The sequence below is a fragment of the Halyomorpha halys genome, unplaced genomic scaffold (assembly GCF_000696795.3).
Source record: "Halyomorpha halys isolate HHAL.00 unplaced genomic scaffold, Hhal_1.1 Scaffold266.1, whole genome shotgun sequence".
NCBI classification, from domain to species: domain Eukaryota; kingdom Metazoa; phylum Arthropoda; class Insecta; order Hemiptera; family Pentatomidae; genus Halyomorpha; species Halyomorpha halys.
This window is the reverse complement of record NW_027114321.1, coordinates 531933-558939: the sequence shown is the minus strand read 5'-3', so window position 1 is coordinate 558939 and position 27007 is coordinate 531933. Positions and strand designations below refer to the sequence as shown.

Below are 27007 nucleotides of genomic sequence, written 5' to 3'. Positions count from 1 at the left end.
CGGTACTTCTATAGTAAAAATATATATAATATAAGTTATATCAACCATGTAAGGCCCACCAGGCCGATCTGGTATAAAAATAAAATAAGAAGTGAAGTATTGAGGATTTTGGATTTTAAGGATTGGATACGAGAGGAATTCGAAGGTTTAGTCCTGATGCTCGACTCCGTACGTCCAGATATGCCTTATTATTGTCATGTAGAATTTTTGCTGTTGTTTTGGGGTCCTCTTTGAACATCTCCTTTAAGTCTGAAGAGACTCGATATGATTTTTGAGCAATACATTCAGTAAGAATTCAACTAACGATATAGTAAAAGATCCCAAGAGAAGAAAAAAAGGCAGTTATTTCACCCCAATTTTTGATTACTTAATTGAAAACTATGTATAATTACTAGTCAAAATTTAGGAGTCTGTCAAATATAGGTAGGGGAATACAAAATGGCGACTGGTTCAGAACGTTTATTTTGTCAAATATTATAAAAACTACTGCTCCTACAAAGATAAACATTATTAACTATTTGCTAATAAATTGAACTAGATTTAATTAGTGTGCTGGCAGACATCTGTACGTCCAATGGTTTCTGAAATAAAGTTTTTCATAAATCAAACATATTGTTCGAACAACTATAAATCAACGCATTTTAGCAAATATCATGAAAGCTACTTAGGTATATTCCTACGAAGGTTAAGGTCATTAAATACTTTATTGTACATTCAAGAACTTTAATTTGATTGCTAATAGACATCTGTACGTCACATAGTTCCTGAGAAATAGATTTCTCAAAATAAATTAACTAACTACTAATCTTTCAGTACATGTTTAAGGAATGTTATTTTTTAAAAAGCTACATCTCGAGAACTATACGACGTAAATAGCTCTAATAGGGCGGGTAAGAACTGCTTTTTCTCTTCGTGGCATGTTCGTTCTTCATTATTGAAAATAAATGGTTGATATTAGAGATTTAATAATCCCTGATATAATGATTACTCCTTATTCTTTTTTACCCCAGAAATGTAATTTAACACTAGCCGACTCTGTTTCCTACAGTTAGGTGATATTTGTTTTTTTTTTTAAGGAAAAAGTTATTTTAAGCTTAATCCTATGTTTAAATAAATTTTCCTAAACGTTTAAAAACGTTTTATTTGCATTTATAACTTTATTACATCAATATTTAGGAAAACACTTCTGTATTTAGGATACTCCATTTTTTCTCTTTGATACCTTTAATGTTTTAGGTTAGGAAATTAATAAAACATTCTGTGATAATCCACACCTTTGATATAATAAAAGTGAAGGTCTGATAAAAAAAGAAGTGTTTTCACATAAAAAATGTTTATTTATTAAAAAGCTCTTATATTATTATTTATTTTATTGTCAATGATTTTAGTCACTGAGGAATATATTTATATTTTTATCCTCTACATGGTATATTATGTATATATTTTCCAGCCTTAAAAAATATTGGAGAATAATGTGGCAATATGAATATGAAATAAAACATCGATACCATTGATCCTTTAAAATTTAATATTTTTCAAGATTTCATCAACTCGCGAACAGGGTAAGGCAGTATTTTCGGATCAGGGACGTTTGTAATTGAATGTAACGAAGGGTAATTGAAAGAGACCCGGACTGTGACAACGTCTTATTAATTAAGAGGATCAGGGTGAAGGACAAAGCGGGCTAGAGATTGAAACACTAAGATCAAGACAATAGATAGAGCTAAGAAGCCGAAATTAAGAAAATAAAAAATATAATGAGAGTTGTATTTTTTTTATTTATTTATTAGGAAGTAGTTCATTTAGCTAAACAACAGGACTATTTGCGATATCAGTCATCAAAAAACCAATGAAATTTTTTTTAAAACATGAGTATATAAGCGAAGACGTAAAGCCGCAATGTATAATTAATGAAGACGATTTAATTCAAAGACAACATGAGTTAAAGAGCTATTACAGTTACATTACTTTTGTATCTGAATTAGTTACATATATTTATGCCTAACCCACTTCGTTAATTATCTGTATAAAAATCATATGTAATGTAATAAACACAATTCGGCAGAAAGTTAAAAATAAGGTATTGTAGTAATGAGTTGTACAGTTTGTTAAATTTTCGGCCAACTTGTCCTATTTTCAAGATGAAAAATTATTATATATACAAAAAGAAGGAACACAAAATAAATAAATTATAATGAAATAAGATACAAAAACACATATGAATAATATTAAGGAAATAAAGGAAGTGGTATACACTCACACAATATGGCATACTAAATATGATTTCTGAAATCACTTGATATAAAAGTGTAACTCATATTTAATATACATATTTTAATGTACATTGAAATAAAAAATTATATTTATTTTTTACAAGTAATAAAAGATATACAAGTAACGAAGATCACAAAAGGAAGCATAGGTTCTCTAAAAATAAATAGTCAATTCAAAATAAAGCAGATCGACATTTTTCCAATCTTATATTACCGCACTTAGTGTAGACCAGATTGGTTCAGCCATTAAACTATCAATAGTTTGCAAACTTGACCATCCCTTGTTTTCTACTACTCCCTTTACTTGGCAAACTTAATATTCATTTAACTTAATTACAACGTAAGCATAAAATAATTGGCTTCAGCTTACTATGAGGAAGTGTGGAACAACAGGTAAAGAACTATAAATCGTTTGTCATCGCATGGTGAGCTTGATTGAGGTGCGAAAGATGTAGGTAATTTATCAGAACCGTCTTATTTCTTAATCGTTACTTTAGGCAATGTTTCGTACATTTTAACTTATCTGTTTTTGTAAGATTACTTGGAATCAACTTAATTATTTGTTGAATATTACTTGAACAACATACTATCTGTTTTTTTTTGTTGTTTTTTTGCTCTTAAAGTGAGATGTGGTACAAATGGTTTGTACTAAATTGATCTAATGTTTTTCAGTCATAATAATACAAAAATTGACGAAGCTTTGTTTAGTCCATTATTTGCTTTTATTTGAGGGACCTAAGTTTTGTATAAGAACCTTCCCCTATTTATTTAATAATAGTTTGTAAAGTATTAAAAGGAGGCGGATGTAGGCTAATAGTTCCCAACCAGAGGTCCATGGACCCTCTTCGTCCCAATCAGAATGAGGGTGGGCTATGCATGATTCAATATCTGGCTTAGAGACCAGCAAGCATCTATGAGTTGGAAACCACTTTTGTAGGCCATTTCACCCATCCCCTCCCCCCCCCCAAAAAAAAAAAAAATGCTATGCATCAGGAATGTTTCCTTAGTTGTTGGAACCATCCTCTCACATGCCTTCAACTCTTGGTTTGGTTAGAACACATCACAAATGATACTTTTTTAGTAGTATTAAATGTACTCTTATATTATATAATCCTGTAATGTAATAATTTTAATCCGAAATACACCAAATTTTTCTTATCCATTTCAGTCAAGTGCTTAGTTATATAGAGCTTCAACACTCAGTAATGTTTTTAAGACTAAGGGGTCGGAAGAAATAATTTGCAAATGATTGTTATATAGTGAATACATGGGAGAGAATTTATAAAAACTTGCAAGGGACCACTTTTACAATTATACCAACTTTCAAAAATTTCGAAATTAGGACTACCTGTTTTTGAAATATAGGGGGGGGGGGCCATGTAAAAATCAAAAAAATATATTTCCACATGTCTAAGCGAAATATATCTATGAAATGTAATTTCATAAAATTGATAAGCCACTATAAGTTACGAAACCACAAAAACCCTCAAAATTGGATTAAAGATAGTAGGAATTATGCGCCTTACAGTATTACCGACAGACAGAAATACAGACTGATAAAGAAGAAACCAAATTGGTTGCTTGCTGTATAAAATATAAATAGAAATTTTGTATGTAAGAGACAATTTTTTTTCCACTTGCTGCTTGAATTTAAACCTCACTTACCTTAAAAACTCAGAAATAAATTCTACTGAAATACTGAGAAGCGATCTAAATTTTGTTTTTAAACGAAGTTGGTTAGTTTTGAAAAACTAAATCGCATATAGTTCAAGCATTGCATTATTGAATTGTGTGCAAAGTGTAATCTGAAATATGAAATTTAAATTCCTAGTTTATGTGAAAAATATGATATATTCCTGAACTAAAAAAATCAGGAACATTGGTCCTTTGAGAGTAAGTAGGATTGGAACTGATTCAACCGGCTGAGGTTCGATATGACCCTGGGGCCCTCTTCCGTTATAGAGTCCAACATCTAACCTTTTTATGATTGAACTGTTATCTGTTATTTATAGGATGGCCCTACAACACCACTCATGTTTTAAAAAGTTTTTACTCTTTATATTTTTTTAATATACTTTACTGTTTTCAAATTTATTTAAAGCTACATTTCAATAAATAAAATCCCCATAAGGATAATTCATTGGGATCATCATAAAAAATATATATATGATAAGTCAATCAACAAAGCATTTAACCGCTCAAGTATGGTAGAACTCCATTTATCCGAAATAATGTGGTGTGGACTTTTCTTTTGGTTTCATATGTCTTTCATACTCTAAAATTTCGTTTCTTTATATATTTTTAATAAAATTTAATGTTCACACATCTTAATATTTTTTTAATCAATTAATTAATTAAACATCCAAAATAGTCTCAACACTATATATTTATTTATTTGTCCTACGTTTCGGCCCTTCCAGCCATCCTCAGGGACATCTAAACATTTAACAGCTTATATTACACTTCACTTTTAAACATTTACAATAACATTATTACTTATTATATAATATAACATACCTTCAACATAAATTTCCTCTCACATTAATTGTTTTCTCCTTGCAGGCTATTTTGCCCAGGTCAATATCTTTATTTAAGTCAAAAACCTATTCCAAAACAGTCCATTATTAAAAGTTATACTCATTATTAGTAAGCTTACCAAGCTTAAGTCTAGTTACCTTTCTATTTAAATTTTAAAAACCATTCACTTATCTATTCTATAATATTGTCCATAGAATAGATAGGTGAATGGTTTTTAAAATTTAAATAGAAAGGTTTTTGACTTAAATAAAGATATTGACCTGGGCAAAATAGCCTGCAAGGAGAAAACAATTAATGTGAGAGGAAATTTATGTTGAAGATGTCCCTGAGGATGGCTGGAAGGGCCGAAACGTAGGACAAATAAATAAATATATAGTGTTGAGACTATTTTGGATGTTTAATTAATTAATTGATAAAAATTACCTGGTCTCGAAAAATTTTGAAATAATATAATTATTTTTTTAATGTTAAATCTCATAAAGAAATTCCAATTAAACATAATTCATATTTATTAAATAAATCAAAAATTGTATCCTTATTAGTCCCAACACTTTTTATTTCATCGCATCAACAGTCCAACGTTTCGGCCATTTCGGCCATCCTCAAGGACATCTTCAATTATAAATTCTCACCTCACATTAAAATTTAAAATTTATTTTGCAGGCTATTCTGCCCAGGTTATTAATTATAATTTAAAACCCTATGAAAAAGTCAATTAGTAGACAGTCATATTTATTATTAATAAGCTTACCTAAGCTTAAGTTTAGTTACCTATTTTTTAAAATTTAAAAATCATAAATATCTAAATCTTCTAATTTTAAAAGTATCTACCAAATCACTACCATATACACAAACTATTTATTGTTGATGAGATGAAATAAAAAGTGTTGAGACTAATAAGGATAACATTTTTTATTTATTTAATAAATAATTACCTGTCTCAAGAAATTGAAAAAATATATTTAAAATAATTAATATTGATCATAATAAATAATATATATAATAAATCAATGATAAATAATGTTATTTTGATATTGAAAGATTCTCAATAATGTCTTTAACTGCTTAAATTCAGTAAAACCCCGTTTAACAATAATGTGGTATGGACTTATATAATGAGAAGTAGCATTGAATAAAAAATAAATCTTGATATTCATTAAAGTAATATAAAAAAAAAAATTGGTCGACAGAAATTACGCTCCCTCTTCTAAATATATTGTTCACTTTTAACTTTATGCATCAGTAAAAGTGATGTGAAGAACCGCGTAAAAACATACTTTATTGAATTTAAAAAAAAAATGTTGGAAAAAATACTATAAGAGGATACAATGTATTAATTTCTAAGTTATAACAAGACAGAAAGAACAATTTCAAAATTCCTACTGCCTTATGAAATGTAATTACAAATCAGTTTTGTTCTGAATCATCATATGTTTTACATTGTTATAACGTATCGGCCTATTCTACCGGACATTTTCATCTTCACCTTAGTACAAAAAATTTAAAATCTTTTGTCAAACAAAACTCTCCTGTAAATATCTGTAAGAGTTTATTTTAAAGTCTGTTTACTTCTGGATGTTTATTAACTGAGGTCATTTTTCTTGGATCTTATATATCCTATGTATTAAATAATATTTGACAAACGATTTATTTAAACTATAATTAATAATTAAGTATATATTATTTATATACTAATTATTAATTAAAATTCAACAAACAATAGTATATAGGTGATATGTATATTAATATATGATATTAATTTCTTGGACCTATTTGTTACAATTTTACGTTAAACTGTATATTACATTACATTACATTAAATTCAGGGTTTAGTTGAAATGTGAAACAATATTTCAGTTTTTATTGGAAATCACAAAGTTACTTATTTTATTTTGCTTATTTTAATACCGAATTAGTACTTTTTTATGTTATTTTTACCTGTGTTCAGTCTGGTTTCTGCTATATTCAATACGAGAAGAAGTATTTGTGTTACATTCCTCAATAATGCATATGTAGAGAAGTCACAATATTACAATAGAAATTAAAAAGGAACATTGTTAACGAAACGATTTATTAAATCCAGAGTCCATTTAGGTTGGTCCATGGGTATAGAGTGCCCAGCGTTCCTCACAAGCACCTCTGTGAAACCTTTAGCCGATTTGACAAAGCCAGCCAATTCACCATCCACCATCCAACTCTTCCTAGAGGCTGTTTTATACAGCTCAGCACCGCTCCAGCTGAGCTTCTTCAAGAAGTTGAGTGTCAAAGGATAGGCGACAATCACATCTAACTGCCCACTGAAGAACATCACTCTGTAATTATCCAAGAGAACTTCCACCCAAGGTTTAACAGACTTCAAATAATCTTCTTCTAAGATATCCGAAACTTTGTCACCTTCGTTTAGACTTCTGTTTCCCACGTGTATACTTCTCCTGATAACATCAGTCTGTATGTAGATATCCCACAGATTATGTCGCTTAGTTTGAGTTTTCAAGTAATTGTGTAAGTTAAATTGATTACCAATATGCAAGTGAAGGGTATATAACAAATGAAAGTAGTCTTGTGTCGCTTTTAGAAAATCCTTCTTACGGATGTGGTTAACAAGTAAATCTTGTTGCTTCCGGACGATTTCTCTGGTCTTCGAATCTACAAGTCCTATTTGATAAACATGGTCTGCGTAGCCCATCATGTTCTCTGGATCACTAAAACCACTGGCGATTGCAAGTCCTTTCAAATTGATTCTCTGAATGTTTATTTTATTGTTTGTGTGAATCGCAAAACCAACTGCTGGTACATATTTTCCAGCGTATGACTCTCCACTTAGGAAAAAATCGTTCTTCTGTAGGTGCGGGAAGAGCTTAAAGAATTGCATCAACGCAGAGTACAGATCTTTTCCAATCTTTACTTGTTCAGTCGCATATTCCACGTCATCTTCAGTAAAACTAAAACCTGTTCCGATTGGGTTGTCGATATAGATTACATTGAATAGTTGTGACCAATAATATTGGCGTTTGTTTAACAACCCTTTTATGTCAATGTAGAAGGGACCATTCTCAGTGAAAATTCCGGACATAGATGATGATCCAGGACCGCCCTGGAGCCAGAGGATTACAGATGCGTTATATGGGTCTGCCTCAGAAGGGAAGAACCAAAAGAATAGGTTAGAATTGAAGGTCTTGTTGACGGTGAGGTAGCCACTATAGCTAGTGATGTTGGTGCAGGGTAGCAGGACTCTTGCTGCAGCCTGTCCTTCTTGTACCTTGCCTGCTTCGATGTAAGGAGTCAGGAACAGTGGCTCTCCTATGTCCGTATTATTGCAGGTAGGTTCGTTTTTAGGAAAATAACAACAAAAAGCATAATTATTACAAAAAATACTAAAGGATATGCAAAACACTATAACACACTTCATTGCTAGCCGAGTCCCGATGTGAACTAATCAGAGACTCAATTAAGCGTCATTCTAGTTCTATTGACTCATTCAATCAAACCTCTTCGCTTACGGTACTTCTATAGTAAAAATATATATAATATAATATAAATATAATATATCTATTTATAAAAAATATATGCTATATTAAATAATACTGAATATGATAATAAGAACTTGTGGATTTTTATAACGTCAACTTTCTTAGATTGTACTCTTACGTTCTATAGAATCCAACGAAACCCAAATGAGCTATCAAATGAATGATTATTGTCCACTTTGGCACTTAATGGCACCTGGGGAACAATTGATCAGGTAACGCTTATGATTGGGATCGCGTGAATCTTTTGGATCAATATTAGGTCACTGCATTAAATTTATTTACTCTATATGCATTGATGTCTCAAATTATCAAACGAGATCTGTGATTGTTTGGGAAAAATTTGAACTTAAAATAATGAAAAATTTGATGACCCTATCCGTCTGTAGATTTGGCTCAAACGATTGAATGACTCAAATTACGTTTTAATACCCCATAAATGTTTTTCAACCAATTTAAACTCAATATACAAAAAAAAATATTTTCATATATAAGGTACATGGTCATAAAATATGTTACCAAACATTTAATATGAATTTTTTGTATGTATCGTTGTGAAACATTTGGCATCACAGGAATATTATATAATTTCATAGATTTGTGTTTTTATAAAAATTAATATATAAATATAATATATGGCATGTGAATCATAGTGGAAGGTAAAACATTGTAAATAACAAATATTTTTACTAATAACAACAAAACATTATTCCAAATAGTCTCAACCTTCTTCATTAAAACATATTACATATACACATACGTTTTGGCCATCATCAAGGAGAATCTAATAAAATAACAGTTTTAATTATAAATTATATTTAACAGTAGCAAAACATTATTAATTATAATTTGCGTACTTACGTTTTCGTATTTAAGCCTTACATTGATTTCTTAAAATACACTATTCCCTGTTTTAATTTATCTGTATTTATCACTTATAATAATAATTTTTAGCCTTCAGAATTTTGGTATTTTACTACCACAACACTATTATATAATCTACCTCAACAACCAGATAGGGAATATTTTCATTTTATTTCACACCAAATGTTTGACTACTTGTTATTAAAAATCCAATAAACTTTAGTAACAATTTATGGTCTAAAATTAAACTATATTCATTATAAGTTAATTTTACATTTAGTTAATTCTATTAGTTAATTCTTTTATTAATTTGTTACTATTTACAACTGTAAATTATAATATATTTAGCAAATTTGATCTCAGTTAAATTGGAGTGTTACAGACATGTAGAGAAACTACCCATTTGTAGCACTCTAACGATGTTTTACATTAGCAGCTCTCGTAGCCATCTTCTTTTCAGGCGCCTCTTAGGATTGTCAGGAATGGAAGAGGAAGCAAGGTTAAAAACTAGTGGGTTTGTAATGGAAGGAATGATATCTGGTTCGGGTTGGATAGGTTACATATGGAGCATTCAGGTTTTTATGTATGATTTTATTTGTGACATAGTAAGGAGCATTGAGGATTTTACGAAGGTTTTTGGATTGCAATGATTGGATACAAGAGGAATGCGAAGGCTTACTGGAGCCCAAAAGCTCAACTCCGCATGTCCAGATTGGCCTTATTATAGTCATGTAGATCAGTCTTTGGTAGTGAATTGGAAGTTTAGACCGTTTGTGCAGTAAATGCTGTAATAATCGAAATCGACGTGCAGTTTCCTGTCTTTTCAGTCTTGTGTAAGGATTCCAGGTTAGTCGTTTGTCCAGATGTAGCACAAGGTACCGGATCTGTTCAACAGGGGTAAGATCAACATTATTAAAGGAGACTGTATGGCACTCGGTAGGCCTGATAAGAAAATAAAAATAAAGGCCTACATCAAAACGAAACACAAGAACTACGAAGACAAATACATAAGTAATTATACTTACATAAGTATTTGATTATATGTAGGGCAGTCGGTAGGTTTACGACAAAGGGAAAAGGTGATTTGATGGGATTTGTTGGAATTTATTTTAATCCTCCAATTATGACATTATTCTTCGAGAGCTTTGATATTGGAGGAATTTTTCTTAAAAATAAAAATTATCAGCATAACAAATTATTATTATTTTTTAAATTTAAAGTGGGATTTGAGAACTTTTGTTACTTATTATGTTTATGTTTACAGAATATAATGAGCCTTTATTAATCCTCTCTTTTTGATAATATTTACTATCAATCCAATTATCAATCGAATTTCGAGTGAATTTTTGTTTTCTAAGTGTAAACTTAAACTGCAGATAAAGCAGCAATAGTTATTGCTACGGCGCAGTTGTGGGGAACTGGCATTTTTGCCGAAAACCTCTAAATTGTTTCAATTTTCTGTGATTATCATAAATTTCTATTAGATTAATTTGTATTAATATATTCTTGTTTGAGAGTGTTTAGTTTAATTAAAAACAAATTTGATCCTTTTTTTTCTCATCTTTATTCTTTTCAAAAACTTTCCAACGTTTCGACCCTGAGGTAGGGATGAGATATCGAAAGAAAAATATCGATATCCATGATATCCTTACCTGAGGGTCGAAACGTTGGAAAGTTTTTGAAAAGAATAAATTTCTATGTTATTCAGAGTGCTGAACTCAATGCAACGTATTTATTTTTATTTTTAGGTATATATCATTAAAATCATTTTTATACTATGAATAAAATGTTATTCTGATTTATAGTAATTAATTTTATTGTTCTTAACTTACTTTGGTTACAGCTCCAAAGAAGGCCTCTTACCTCATACGTCTCAATCCGTCAATGAAACATAAAAGTACCACAAATTTCATTGGTACTAACTTGGCCGAAATATTTTTAGTTTGGTAGTTTAAAAGAAAATGACAACAACTAATAAAAACTCACTTTGTCCCAATGCCCAAATACTGTCAGACTAAGACTAAGTCTACAGCAAAAAAATATTGTTTGAAATAAGAACCAATAACGGTAAATTCGTTTTAGATATAAGTATATCACACTCTAATCAACATGATTAGACACATCTCATTTTGAAGAGTTTTTCGCACTTTCCATCTTTCGGCTTTTTGGGGGTGTTGTAATGAAATAATATTCTCCTTTCATACCCACATTATTCGCCAGACTTATATCTCCAACAGATTTCCATCTGTTGAGGGCTTTGGACAACATCCTTGAAGATTAAATTTTAAAAGTGATTCTTAGGTCAAAAAAGCTCTCTTCATTTTTTTACAAAATCGTACATTTTTCACTTCTTGGGTGGAAAAGTTGATAACACGTTGGAAAAAATATATAGATAATGTAGGTAAATATTTTGAATTAAAAAGATTTGATTACATAAAATTGTTTTACTAAATAACCCCTCCTGAAAAACTGACATTTGGTATAAAATGCCACTAAAGGTGAACATATAATTAAAATATATATAATTTTACTTTTTTCGAATATTTTTTATTTGAATGAATGAATAATTTATTAGAAAACAGAGTGGAAAAAGTACGGTAATAAGAATAGTAAAGGACACGAAAAGGTGCTCGAGAAAGAGAAATGTATAAATAATAGTAAGCAGAGGTTGATAAACTGACACTTTAACAGAGATATACGAAGATAGATTGATATACTGAGAAAAGAGAAGGTAAAGAGAAAAAAATTGCCTGAAGCGATACACTTTTATTTTATTTGCAGTAGCTACAATCGTTCTTTATAGTATAGCGAATATTCTAGACTATTACAAAAGCGTCAAAATGATGGAAATAATTCTGATCTAATTGGCTGTCAGAAAATTGCCTTTGAGGATCACGCAGGTTGAGTTTGTCACGCGCGGTAGTCAGTGATAATTTTTTTAATTAAAATTAAATTAAATTTAAATACCTGTTAATTTACATTAATTGATAAAGAACAGTAACTGTAAGATTTAAGGTTTATAACTGAATGTTAAGTTTTTTTTTTTTTTATATCAATGAAAGTTTTTGTGATCATTGAATGTTTCATGAAAATTTTTTCAACAAATAATGTTAAAAAATAAAATTAGAGGGTGGACGAACCTTTTTTCAATTAAAGCTAATTTTGATAAAGGTGTATGGTGTACGTGCAGTTCCCACACCACACAACTTTGAATTGGAAGTAATCCCCGTTCGTTTCCGAGGATGTATTTTTTATAGTATTTACTATGGTAGTACTTTCTCCTACTGATTTTCCAAATGGGCCGTTCAGTTAATAAATTAATTGACTAACTGCTATATCAACATTTTTCAGAAAAGTACTTTTAATAAGATAGTTTAATAAATTTCTTTTGCAACTACATGGAAGAAAAATTGCAATTAACTAAACTGTAAATTGTGCTCTTAACTATCAATTCGATGCTTAATTGTTATAGACTCAACATTAAAAATACTAAAGATGATTTTATCGATTTAATCGCTCTATCTCGCTCATTTATATGTAGGTAAAGTGGTATTGGAAAAGGAATTATTTATTAACTATAGTAAGAAGAAAAGTTTTCAAGTGGTGAACTGCGTATGCGCCAGCCACTAAGAATTTTAAAACAGAACTTTTATTTAAGCGTTTTTCTTCATTCTCCACCTTCTTCCAATTTCTATGTTAAATATATTTTTAAAATATTTGATTTATCAACGGTAAATAACCCGTCTATATTACTACTCTTATTTCGGAAACTGTGTTTTCAGCATCAACAGATTATTTTCCCTTTCAACTTCCTAATTTAATAATTGATTGCTTTCTTTGTCTATATTAAATCATTTTTTACTACTTTAATAGTTAAATATTAAAAAACAAAAACAAATTAAGGATACAATATACTAAAGTTTTGATGATTTAAACAATGACTTAAGAAATTAGATGCAAATATAAATTAAAAATTATACCAATGTATGCTATGTTGGCGGAGAAAGAGGAAAAGGAAAAAGCTCCACATTAATATTTTTATAAATGATCAGGATTTATCATATCCCTATATTTAAATATGGAATAGAAAATAAGGAAGCCTACTGTAATCTAGGTTAAAAAATTTCCGGATGATAATTATTTTATGTGTTTATTTATAAAATGCTACTCATTCCATTTACTTTTTTTTTTTTTTTTTAGAAAAGAGTTCAAATAATTTACAGTACTTTCGAAAAGGTTTTGAGAAATTTTTAAAATGTTTCATGAAAGTTGTCTAAAAATGCCATTTCTTCATTAATATCGCTATAGAATTGGGAAAAAAAATAAATCTTACAAAATCAACATACGCATTACTATTACATATGTTTTCTGTAAATTAATTTTATTTTTATTAACAAAAAAATACTCAGTTTTCTATATCCTTACAATCGGTGAAGAGGTTGATAATTATACTGAATTAGATAACGAGTTATCAACTTCTAGGTTGATACGGATAAACTAGCGAAATATTGTCAAAATACATTGTTGACAAGAAGTAGAAATATACGTTACAATAAATTATATAAATATAAATTACAAAGTATATAATAATATACAAATATGCATATTTTTACTAGTAATTTTGTCTTGTTTTTGTTTCCATTATATTCAGCATAAACGAATTATCTTATTTCAACTAATATTTATTTTAAAGACATTTTTCCACCATAGGGACTCCTTTGATTCTTGATTGTCATGGTAAAAATAATGTATTTTCAAATTTTCGACATCGGAACAATTATGTGTGCACAATTGTACATATAAATGAAAACATTAACTGTTCCATACTGTGTAGCAGTACGTGTTTTAATGTTTATTTATTTAATTACTCTAGTTAACGTGTTTCTTTAGACATTGAAGCTATATGTGCTGTCTGCGTATGTAATTTTTTTAATGGCTTGGTGCTGACTGCATTGGTTAAAATTAGACTAGTTAGCTCTTCACCGGAATTTATGAAACCACAAGTCTTTATTTATGTATTTTTTAATTTTCCGATCACTTACAAAATCAATTTAAAAAAAAAAATTATTTCTTCCCTAAGTATAGAAATACACGTAATAAGCTGTTGATCTGCAAATGAATTTATTTTATAAAAAAATAAATTATTTACACAATAAAAACCATTTAATTTTATGCTCGTCAAATACATTTTTAAAGTAAAGTAATGCAAATTTGAAATATCCTATTAATGTATTACCTTGTTGTAGGTTTATGATTACAAATAATCATATCAAAAACGATCAACAAACTTTAAGGTTTAGCATATATGTACATTTGTTGTAAACTGCGCCTGGTCCCGCACAGGCACGTGGTGCCGAATTTTGCGTTAAAGAAGACAGACAGGACGAGCAAATTATTCCATATCAATCTAAGTATCTACATATGAATACATGTTGTCCATCATTACAGGCAAACGGTGAAGAAGAATGGGTCAGGAAAAGCCTAGTTTACTTTGACAAATCTGAGCATTTCATCAAACTGACGTATCAGACATTGACAGAATGTGGAATATCAAGCAGAGCTTCTAGGACAAACCCAACAGACATTGTCTCGAAATAGAATCGTGCTCAAAACTCTGTTTATATCGTGTATATTGTTTAAGATACATTTTTCAGTAATTATTTAATTTCATATTTTATAATTATTATTAAACTTTTTTATGTTTTTACAATTACTAACACTCTATTAGATGTTATCAGTGTACAAGCGGAAGACATTTAGTATTTTGACGCCAACTTTAGAAATCAAACGGATCTACAAAAAAAAATATATTTGACTTGATAATTTTGAATGGTTTTATATGTTTTTGTTTGTCAAAACTGAAAATAAATTCAAATTATGAAGAAGTACTCTTTCTGAGTACCATCTTAAATCCTTCATTCACGTCATGACCTTATTTATAATATTTTTCAAGCCTTATTCAATAATCTCAAGTTGGAATGTGATTCTGCTAGAATTGCCGAGAAGCAACAAATAAAAAGGTTTTTATTACACTGTGTACTCAATTGCCTCTACAACGTATTTCTTCCAAAGAAACCACTTAAATGAATAGATGTGGTATTTATAAACCATAATATCTTACATTAAATATTTTAATTATGCTCTTAAGAAACCAGAGGATATAAAACCCTAAATATGGAAATCTACTAAAAATATATATAATTCGTAGAGTAGGGATTAGAAATATAAATAAAAAAAGAAATATAGAGAAGGAAATATTCATAACAGGAAAGCGGTGCCTCAGAAGAAACAAATTAAGTAAGGGTGCTTTTCATAACTACTCTACTAAAAATCTCAGCCTCTACTTCTTTCTGAGAATATATTTTTAACTCAACTGAAAACCATCAGCTTCCCTGAAAAAGTAATGACAAACTAACTTTTCTCTCCTTTTTTTCGACCTTATTATTAGGAATAATGACGGTTCCTTTTCCACTAACCGGTACAACAAGCCTACTTACCGGCAGAATACTAAACTACTTTCCAGATCATCAAAAATCAATATTACTAAAAATCCCATCCACTGATTCCTTATCCGATCCCCAGTACCACAATACTAACATTCACTGTACTAAGACTATCTTATTTTAAAACAACTTTCCACCTCACATCATACAAAAACTTTAAAACTCTTACATCAACCGTATTCGTTATTCCTTCCCCAACTGTAATTCTTCATATATAGACGAAACCAATAACCATCTCAGATCACGTATCTCTCACCACAAATTATCCATAACTTCTCACAACCCAACCACTACTTCCAATCTTTCATAACATGCTCTTACGCTTAGTCACTCTTTTGACTTTTACCATACCACTATTTTTGCCACTGTTCCTTACTAAAAAAGAGACTCATCTCAGAATCCATTTATATAAACCTGGAGCCCGTCCACAAAATTTATAAAAACTGTATCTCACATTCCTACAGCAGTATATTAAACTTAATTAAGACTCAATAATTTTACTCTCATCTTATTATCATCACCAAATATTTCTATTATGTTTTTGTTTTTTTACATACTTAACTTTACATTTTTACCTATATACTATATTTTATTCACTTTTATTTATTTATCTAATGCCTTTATTAACTTTCAAATTTACATTGTAATATTATTTTTTCCTATACATAATTACTTATTTTTAAGATGTTTATGTAATTCATCTTACATCTTACCTTATATTCTCTTTTTCTTATTTTTTATTCACTTATATTTATTTATCCATTTTTATTAATTTTCCCATTTACTATTTCATTGTAAAATTTCACTTCATATTGTTTGAATTAACTCATTTCACATTACATTTTTTTATATTACTTTTGTTGTCTTGACTATTATAATTATCAATCTAGATAAATTATTATTGTCACGAGAGAAATACTTTATTCATATATGCTGCCTAATTACATTAGGTTGCTATCTCACACAGCATACTTATCAATCCGTAATCGGACATATTTACATTACATATTCATGGTATAATCATAAAAAAAGATATACAATAATAGGATACAATAAACAATTTTTTTTTCACCACTACAGTTTCCTTTTACAATCCATTTCGGTCTGTACAACCAATACAAATGTTTCACTCACTCCCATTTTTCCCTCTCATTTCTGCTCAATTATTCAATTCACCCTATCAACAAAGATCCTCTTCAGTGACCCGCTAAAAAAATTCAATATAATATGGTAATGTGAGATCAGATCATCTTTCATAGTCACAGGAGTAGATCAGTCTATCAAGAACAAACAACTAGATATATTTTACAAGAATAAGAATAACATATAGATTAAGAGGAAAATATAATAAAAAAAAAAACACCGGTTACAGGAAATACTTGAATGGATAAATACGTTTTTTAAAAAAAAAAATTGTTATCATTATCTATTTTTCTGTATATTAGGATTACACCTTTTTATTTAATATTCTTTATTCACTTCATTTATAATTATTTTTATTATACCTATATTGTATTTATTTTACTATCCTAACTATATTTTCTATCGGTATATAATATTAGTTTCGAATTTCATCATTTAATTTATATTTAGTTTTTCCTAAATTAGAAAATTCTTACATTTTTATATCTCTTCCTTGTATTATTTTTCATTTTTCATCATATTTTAATATTTCTTTTCTGTATACGCGACGTATCTGAAATAGAAATAAAACCGTTAACGGTCATCTCTCTTCCACTCATGTACGCTTTTGATTTTCTGTCAATGTAACTAAAGCTATCAACTTGATCTGGTGAGTGGTCCTGATTTGTTCTTTTATGCATTTATTGTTATTATTATTATTTTATTTATCATTTCTCGACCTTTATTTAATCATAACTTACTTTTTCGTGTGTTATTGCGTCTCCTGTGCATTTATCCTATACCAATACTGTTTTATTTCTTCTTTCCTTTTATTTGTATATAATTTCCTTTTGACTTAGTTTTACATAATTTTAACCCTAAATTAATTTATCTTTTTGCATCTTTATTATATTACAATGTTAATACGTTCTTAGTTGTTTTTGTATCTTTTTAGCTCTGATGAAGCTCTACAAAGTGGAGCGAATCGGTAAAAAATAGTTGTTAAATATTCCTGTTTCTCTTTTGACTGCAACCTTGCGTGGGTCTTCTGCAAATTTTAAATTGTACGGTCAACTATTTATTTTATAATATAAACTAAAAATAACTTTACTTTAATAATATATTCGATGAGGGTAGTATAAATCTTTAGTTGTAAAGTATATATGAAGTTTTTGACTTCATATATACTTTTCACTTTTGACAGGCCAGTTGGGTATTATTAGTGGACTGTACATATATAAATGAATTGTAGAGAAAATAAAACATAATTGACAGAAAAGGAATCTATATATTACAGAGGGTGTAAGGAGGTAGCCAAAAGAAAATATGTGTTACGGTTGCCATGGTGAAATAAAAACACTGGCGATATCTGCGTAAAAAAGCGGTGTTACGGTTGTCATGATGAAAGAAAACACTGGTCTGTATCTGCGTAGACAAGAGGTGTTGTGGTTGTCATAGGGAAAACAAAACATGAGCGATATGTTTAGACGAGAGGGTTTTGGTTTTGTGATGGTGACCGTTTGATTTTGGAACACGTTATGATTGTTCAATGTGAAGTGGTAATAGTTTAAAGGCCCTCTGTCTTTACTGTTTGAACCGAAATAGCACCATTTGAGAAATGTTATCGTATGTGTTTTGTTTTTTCAAAATTATGGTGTTCTACTTCAATGGGTGGTTGTTAACACTATAAGTGGGGATATAGTGCAGTGCGTAGCAACGAATCTTCAGCACGTCCTGCAGAGGAGAGTTGTGGCAGGTTCCATCTCTATAATTCTGGGAAAGTTGAGACGGTGACCGGAAAGGATATCCGACAACCTTGCGTTCTGCCAGGAGTACGCCCAAAGACTACCAGGGGTTTCAACTAAATTTTATTTATTTATTTTATATTCGCTTTTATATTCTTTTGTATAATAATGTAAATATAGTTGATAAGGTTAAGCATATAAGTTAATGTTACGTCAAAATACAAGTTTTCATTGTTTTATTAATTGATATGAATTCTTTTCCTTTCCTTTTTCATTTTGTGTACATATATTTATTTCTTCTTATCATTAAACTTTTGTACATACAGTTTTTCTGTTCTTTCTTATGCATGTACATTGCTTTCAACTTATTACTTTACCTTTTTTTTCTTTTTTTTGGTTATGTTCACTTAATATTACGATAATTCAACAGGTGGGAGGTAATACCCCTAGGTTTTCTGTTATCTGCATGTAAAGGTATTCGCCAGTAGTCATAATTCGATAATTATTTATATAAGGGTATATTTCAGTTATATTGTGGGCATATAGTTTCGTGGTTTCCAATAAAAAATAATGTGGCACCTAAGGAGCAATTTATTCTTTATTGTTTTGTCTTTTTTCCCCCATTGCGATTATATTTTCCTTTAACTCACCCCCGTCTCCGCTGAACGTGGACAAGTATAAACGGTAAATATATAACAAAGGATTAATCAAAATTTGCGGCTAAATAGTCTTTGTTTTCCCCATAACACCACTTGTCTACGTAGATACAGCCAGTGTCTTCTTTCACCATGACAACCGTAACACCCCTTGTTTTCGAAGATATCGCCAGTGTTTTTATTTCACCATGGCAACCGTAACATATGGTTTATGGTAAAACCGTTTTAATGAATTATTGAAATTAACTGTATTAATGAATTTTTTATAGGGGTCTACAGAAATTGCAGCTATGGGTGTTAATGATGATGATGAATAGTGAAGTTGGTAATGACATTGAAAGAAGTCGACTTAATACCATGCTTCTTTTCTCTCCTCCTCTGCATACGTTTATTTCCCTTATTTTCTATTGCCAGGGGGCATTTCAGAAAATCTGTATTCAATCATTATCCTTCAGTGAAGAAAAATAAGAGAAAAGAATAATTTCCCATAGAAAAAGGCTGTCTCATGCCCATAGTGTCTTCTTTTCCCCGCAGAGGGCACTAGAGAAGGTACGTTTTAACTGTTGGCCATAATGAGCGCTAGCAGTGCCTACATTATAGGGGGCTCTTTTTAGCTATCTCCAGCTATTTCGTTTTACATGAAACAAAGTATAGTTGAACACCATATCTGCCATAATAGTATATACATTTCATTATTCACACAATTCATTTATTAAAATATTATAAAAGTCCAATATTAATATTTTTAAACTTTAATGTTTTATAATTATTTAAAGCTTACGTCATTAAGAATCTCTATCACACATACGTATGTATATATAACTTACAGCTGACATAAGGCAATATCAGTTGACAAAGTGTAGAGACCTATGTGATATGACAGATCGATTCCGTCAATAAATAAGTATTTAAGTTGCCATCAAGTGTTGTGTACCGCAGTCAGAGCAGTCTTGAGTTACATTTTTTTGCTTACATATTGAATTAATCACATAAAGGTTTTCTTTCTCACTTTTTATAACTTTAATTTTAGATATCTTAATTAATTTTCATTTTGTAAACATATTTACTCACTAGATTTTCACATCATTCATTTAAATTCTTTTTGGTACTATTTATTTTCAGTTTATTTTATTTCAGTTCAAAATAAACTATTTCTATAAAATATAATTGAGATATCTCTCCTGTTATTTTGTTTGATTTATGTTTACCATCAAAGGATAAAATTCAGTTCCAGGCAGCACTACTGCAGCGATGGAACCTGCCACACTTCATGTGCCCGTTCTGCCCGTTCGTCCAGATCCTCAGCGTCAACGTCAGCGTCTTCACACTCACTGCGATAGCCGTTGACAGGCACAGGGCAGTTCTCAACCCGCTAAGGTGAGCGAAGTACATCTTTTTTGGCGGTTGTGCACGATGATATTTATCCCTTTAGCATGACTGAGCGTGTGTAGAAATCATAATTTTCATCTTGTTTTAATTGTATAGCCTATTAATCAAAAATTATTTTTGTCAACTACTAACTAACTAATTATTCTCGGAAGATTTTTCTCGATTGTTTTATAATAGTATTTTACCTACTAGAAAATTTCAATTAATTTTTCGTTTTTCGTTCATGATTGTATTGGCGTCAGATAATATTTCACAATCGGCTCAAAATATAGAGGGCCTTTGAATGCATCGACCTCTTCTTTAAACTTGTGCTTAGAGCTAAATCACTTTCTGGCTAGAAGTCTTCGTGTATTTAAGAATTCATGTAGCCACAGCAGGCATAAATTCCACCTCTAATACCTCCTCTCCATCGCAGATCACTATTTTCTTTTAGTGCTCTTCAGATACTTTGTTACTATCTTTCGGACCCGAGTTCAAATCCATCTGTAGCAGAAATTATTTATTCTGTTACTTAAGCCGCGAGACAACTCTTTAAGCTCGGTAACCCTTCTCGGGCACACCCAACCTCTATAACGTGGGTACCATGAAATGGGGAAAAATCTGTACTTATGTCTTAGAGAATGAATGAAAAATAATATAAACATTTTTCTGATAAAATAAATTATTGGATCTCTAGTTATATATATATTTTTAAATTCATGAATTATTTTATAAACTCCTTTAATTTCATAAAGAATTCTTTAGCATTATAAGAGAACCAATGAAGGCATTAAAATTACAATATCTCTAATAATGCAATAAATATTATAGAAAGTTAATAATTTTAATATATTATAGAAAGTTAATAATTTTATTATATTATAAAATATGGCAAAGTGGATTGCGACACAAATGTACGTAAAACAAAATCAATATGTTCAGCTATTGGATGTGTAATCGATCTATATAGAACATCGATTTTTTACACCAAGTTTACATCTCAATAAGTAAAAAACATCTTACATGAATAATTCCAATAGTACTGATTATATGCAAAATATGTTATTTAATTTTTTTTAAATTTTAATTCATACATTTATTCAGATGGTGTTCTCATTGAGGTGGGTGTAGGCAATCTCATTATGAAGGAGACTTGAACTAGCGGTGTTCCCGACGAGCGGGATATAGGCGAAGTATATGCTAAGCCAGTCTAAGCTATGGCCCTCTAAAGCTCTAGGGGGCTTCAAGTATCACCCAGAATTAATAGCATTAATAAAACAAGGTCCCGAAAGAAGACATTTTTCATTACTGTTACTTTTTTTAATATTTTAAAATATCTTTAAAAGCTCATTATTAAATTACTATATGTATTTTTTTTTCTTTGCATGATAATTACGTATTTTTATTAATGTTTTATATTTTAATATTCACTACATAATTAACGTATTATTAAATGTTTGGATTTTCCTCGTTCATTTTCAACTGAATTCGTAACGATATATATCATATTAATATATATTTTTTCTTCACATAATTCACATTATCGTTTAAATATTTTATTCCAATTTGCGCTTAGACCGTTTTTTTTTTGTTAAATATTAAAAAAAAATTTAAAGAAAAGTTCTTATAATATATAAAATTTAGATACCGTTCCAAAATGATTTGGAAATGGGATCAGTTGTTACCTTGGCCGGGCTTGAGCACAGAGGAATTAATGTTTTTAGTTATTTCAAAAATTGTAACACTCTGTCATTCGTTTCAAATAACTATTATTGAGGATTGTAGTTGAAGCTAAATATAGTTTTTCAAGTATTAGTAGATATGCCTCTTTAGGACATATCGGAATCAATACCCTTCAATTATTGTAACGTTTATCAAAGTAAAAAACTACGAGTATATTAAGAATGATATGGTTTTACTATAAATCGTATAATAATAATCATCTTGCTGTACATATTGGATAGATATTTCGAAACAATAAGGCATTAAATGAATTGATTTGAAAATAGTGTTGATTAGAAAAATTAAATTAAAAAGAACGTTGTTGTGAGTTTGCAGTTTGTAAAATTTTAATTACAGCCAGCTATCATGGTTCCAACAACATTAATGTTATAATCCACTCCTCTGTGTCTCAATTTCTCACCCCTTAAGGCCACTTATGGTTAAATAGAACAACTGTCTTTTTTTATTATTAATAGTACATAGATTCCTGGAAATGTGAACGAATTAAGGTGCTCAGTGCATACCAGAAGAATCAATATTTATTAACACTTTTTTTTTATTCTTTCTCTATCTCCGTAGTACTGTTAGGCGTGGAGTGGCCTCAGCCTATTTATTTCTTGTTTTCATCTCTATCCTCAGGCATTCTTTGGATTTGATCCATTGAGCTGCCACGTTCCCTTCCAAGCCCATCTATGTATTCATTGAAGGTAGTTCTTGGTCTGGACTGGGCGCTCTCCTATTGGCCTTACTTTTATCAGTAGGCGGGCTTTTCGGTCATCTCCCATCTTACAGACAGGACCGAACCATTTCAACTGTCGCTCCTCAAGGTCTTCAATAACACACCTTTCTCCCAACGTGTTACTGTTATTTCTTACAAAGCCCCATCTGTTTTTACCCGTTACTTTTCTGAGGTAACTCATTTCACATTTCAGTAGCGATGGCTTGGCTCGCATGTTTCTTCAGAACTGTCCAACTTTCTGACCCACACAGAAGAACAGGCAAGAATATACAACTGAATAAGCGTAGCTTCCTTTATTTGCTCACCACTCACCTGCCAATCAGTGCCGAAGATATGTGGAAGAATACACCATTAGCCATTCTTGTTCAATTTTTCTGGTTCATCTCTACCTATAATAATTCTCAGGTAATTAAAATTATCCACCTTCAAGCTTGGTCTGTCCTTCCGATATGCGTAACCTTGCTCTTATTGGGATTTATACTCAACCCTTTTCTTTTAAAAACTTTAGGCCACTCACTTGTAGACGTTCCGACTGTATCTGTATCACTACTATGTCATCTGCATAGACAAAACTCTCAAAGCAGGTTCCAATATCCTACAGTTGCCCTAGGAATTCTCCTTTTCCACATCTTCCATATTTAGTCCATCACACTGTTAAAAAAGAGAGGACTAAGACTTTCACCCTGCTTCAATCCCTAATAGAATCAGAAGTTTGCAAATTTTGTACCATTAAGACGAACTATACCTATTGAGTTTTGATATACGGATCGTATAGGACTTATCAGATTTGGTGTCATGTTTCTCTTTTTCAAGGAATTTCAGATTTCTCAGTGTGGAAGCAGGTCAAATCAGGCTCTCAGGACCAAAAAAGCGAGATACACACATCGCTCTCAATCGCATGCCTTATCTTCCAGCATCCTTATGTAAAATAAATGGTTTGTCTACCTGGGCTAACAGCAGCTTTCTCTTCTTCTATATAATTTCCAACAGATTCCCGCAGACGTCTCTGCAATAGTGGAGTGTATATTTTGTATTCAACCGAAGATAGACAAAGAGGTCAATAATTTTCAGAAAATAGTTTGACTCCCCTTCTTATTTATGGGGATAATAATATTGTCCTTCCACTCTTCTGGTATTCTCTTTTCATTCTAAATTTCCTAAAACAGTGTCTGGAGTATCTTTTTCAATTCATCTCCACCTTATTTAATAAGCTCTGAGGTAATGCCGCCAGAACCACCAGCCTTGCCAAGCTTAATAGTAGCAACATCAATTTCTATTTCATCCTCTGTGATTCAGTTATGGCCAATACAGTGTACCATCAGATTTCCAAAACTCTTATAGGCAAAAGAGAAGTAAGCAGAGATGCCAAATTACGGATATTTAAATCCGTGTTCCTCCCTGTCCTCTTGTATGGATCAAAAAGCTGGACAGCCCTCGACAAGCACGTAGGAAGGATAACGTCAGTAGAAATGTGATTCCTCCGAAGAATAGTTGGTAAGACCATGAGAGACTGCGTCAGAAACGAAAGGATTCGGGAGGTCCTAGATGTGAAATTAGTACGAGACACAATGCAAAAGCGGCAACTGAAATGGTATGAACACGCCTGTAGAATAGACGATACCAGAAAAGCCAGGTGGTATTTGGAAGCAAGGTCGGAAGAATGATGCCGCCGATATGGTGGTTTTGTACGGTTTTTTGTAATGGTAATGCTAATGCTGCCCGTCGTGAATATGGCGGGCGATTTCCGAATAGAAGATTGCCAAGTATATCTTTAGCTCCACGTTTCAACGTCTTATAGAAATTGGTACATTTGCTATAATACTACGTACTAATCGTATTTTTTGCCCTTTTACGAAATGAAGAAAGTAGTGCGACCATATTACAATATTTTGATGATAATCCATCTGGCAGTGTACGAAGAGCTGGAGCAGATTTAAATATTATGCAATCTACAGTATGGATAACTCTCATTGCAGATGGGCTTTACCTATATCATTATTAACGGGTACAAAATTTATTACGGCTAGATTTTCGGCAAAGAAGACATTTTTCAGATTGGCACTTAAATCAAGTTATGCATTATCTACAAGTTTCGGGAAACATTCTCTGGACAGATAAAGCTATCTTCACTAGAAGAGGTATCTTCAATCATAAAACTAATAACCTGCAATTGATGCAATTTGTGAGTATCTTTTCAGCACTAGTTTCAGTGCAATGAATGGTTAAGAAAATAGACAATATTTTAATAAGTCCGCATTTCTTGTCGCCTCGACACACTGCGGCACATTTCTGGAATTTCTTAATAGTGATTACTATGATTTAGTTGAACATATTCCACTACAATGAGAAGGGGCATGTGATATAATTAATATAGAAGTTGGAACAAATAAATAAGTTTTATTTATTTCATATTACCTTGAATAATTCATAGCTATGAAAATCTTAAGGTGTGAATATCTCCTAAACAAAGGGTCTGCAAATAAATATACCTTCAGAAGAAATTTTTTTCCTGCTTTGAGGTACTTAATTCATATTTTCAGTTTGGCCACTTAACCCTGAAACACTCTGTATAAATCTTTCGAAAATTTATGTAATGTTTAAATTCAGGATAATTTTAGGTTTTATATCATCAAATAGTTATGAAAAATCGACTAACGACGTGAAACTGGAAATTATTAGAATGAACTTAATTTTGAAATCTTGTTTTTCAATTTGTAATACCCAATACTGACATTCGCAAAATTCTGATCCCCAGGGATTGTAATTGACAATCCAGTAATGTCCTCAGAGTCGGACAGTTTGTTGGGTGCAGGAAATTGTTCTGTCGTACGTATACAGAACATTTGCATAGAGATAGCATGGACGTGCCTCCCTTACTCAATAAAGAATTCCTTACATTCCATTGTGATTGAAATAATTAAACACTTTCATAGCGCCATCCAGTCATTATAAAAGGAATAGTAAATATTTATAGCATAATACGCATTAAAATGATAGCTCAAAAATAAATTATACTTTACTGATATTTCTCTTTCAATAGATAAATAAAACTGACGGTTTTTAAATTTATTTGTTGTCCAGCTAATTTTCAAATGCTAAGTGGCATATAGATCGCTTAAATGAAAACGAAGTTTTAAAAAAAAATTAAATAACTCATATCCATTAAGATAGAAAGGCTCGTATCTCAGCGATAATACTTACAATACTTGAGGGTTGAAAAATAGTCTTTCACGTGCTGCGCTCTATCTATGGAGAATAAAACCTTCTATCTTTCTCCATTGCCATAATATTTAAATTTTAAATTAATATAAAATCATCAAATTCCTCCCGAATTCAATCCTTGCAGTCAAAAATCCTTCGTAAAATCCTTAATGCTCCTTACTTTCCCACAAATCAAGGCATCCATCATGACCTCAATGTCCCATATGTTGTCGATTTGGCCAAAACCAGATACCATTCCTTCCATGGAAAACTTCCCAACAACCCAAATCCACTTGTTTCTAACCTGGGATCTTCTCCTCTAGAAATGTTATCGGAGTTCTACCAATGGGTAGATTCTCCACATGTTTGTATCATGTCACTATCTCACCTACAGCAATTTACTTGTTGTGTATATGCTATAAAGTTTTAAATAACAATAAATAAATGGTTAAAAATTTTTTAAAAAAATATTTTAATAAAGTTTTCATCGATATAATGATGTCGAATACATAAATTATCTCATTGACATCTGGCTCTTGCCATCAAACTGTGAGCATCTAACTGTGTTGTGTGTATTGTGTTGTCTTAAACTTTCTCTGCCTTCTCCTTTAATTTATTACCTAATTACAGTGAATGGTCTACATTAGTAAATAAAGCTGTTTTCTAGTTAAGTAGAATTGTTATTTTAATAAAAACAAGGAAATAGCAGTTGAAGCTTGTGATACAGACGTAGAGGCCAGGGATTAAGG

At 30.7% G+C, this 27007-nt stretch overlaps 2 protein-coding genes and 1 long non-coding RNA gene across 3 annotated transcripts in view; 1 reads left to right on the top strand and 2 right to left on the bottom strand.

Moving 5' to 3' along the window:
* Positions 1 to 27007, top strand: part of LOC106680543 (RYamide receptor) — a 272976-nt gene that overhangs the window by 213993 nt on the left and 31976 nt on the right. The window contains exon 5 of the mRNA XM_067051510.1: positions 20457 to 20605. Within this exon, the coding sequence (XP_066907611.1) occupies positions 20457 to 20605 (149 nt within the window). The remainder of the gene's footprint in view (positions 1 to 20456; positions 20606 to 27007) is intronic.
* On the bottom strand, positions 3263 to 5001 carry LOC136796791 (uncharacterized). Its single transcript, XR_010844543.1, has 3 exons — positions 4949 to 5001; positions 4791 to 4876; positions 3263 to 4709 (listed from the first exon to the last, which is right to left on the bottom strand). It is a non-coding gene; the product is annotated as an uncharacterized lncRNA (long non-coding RNA).
* LOC106680541 (venom serine carboxypeptidase) lies at positions 6660 to 8230 on the bottom strand. Its single transcript, XM_014420314.2, has one exon. The coding sequence runs from the start codon at positions 8218 to 8220 to the stop codon at positions 6853 to 6855; it is 1368 nt and encodes a 455-aa protein (XP_014275800.1). The 5' UTR covers positions 8221 to 8230; the 3' UTR covers positions 6660 to 6852.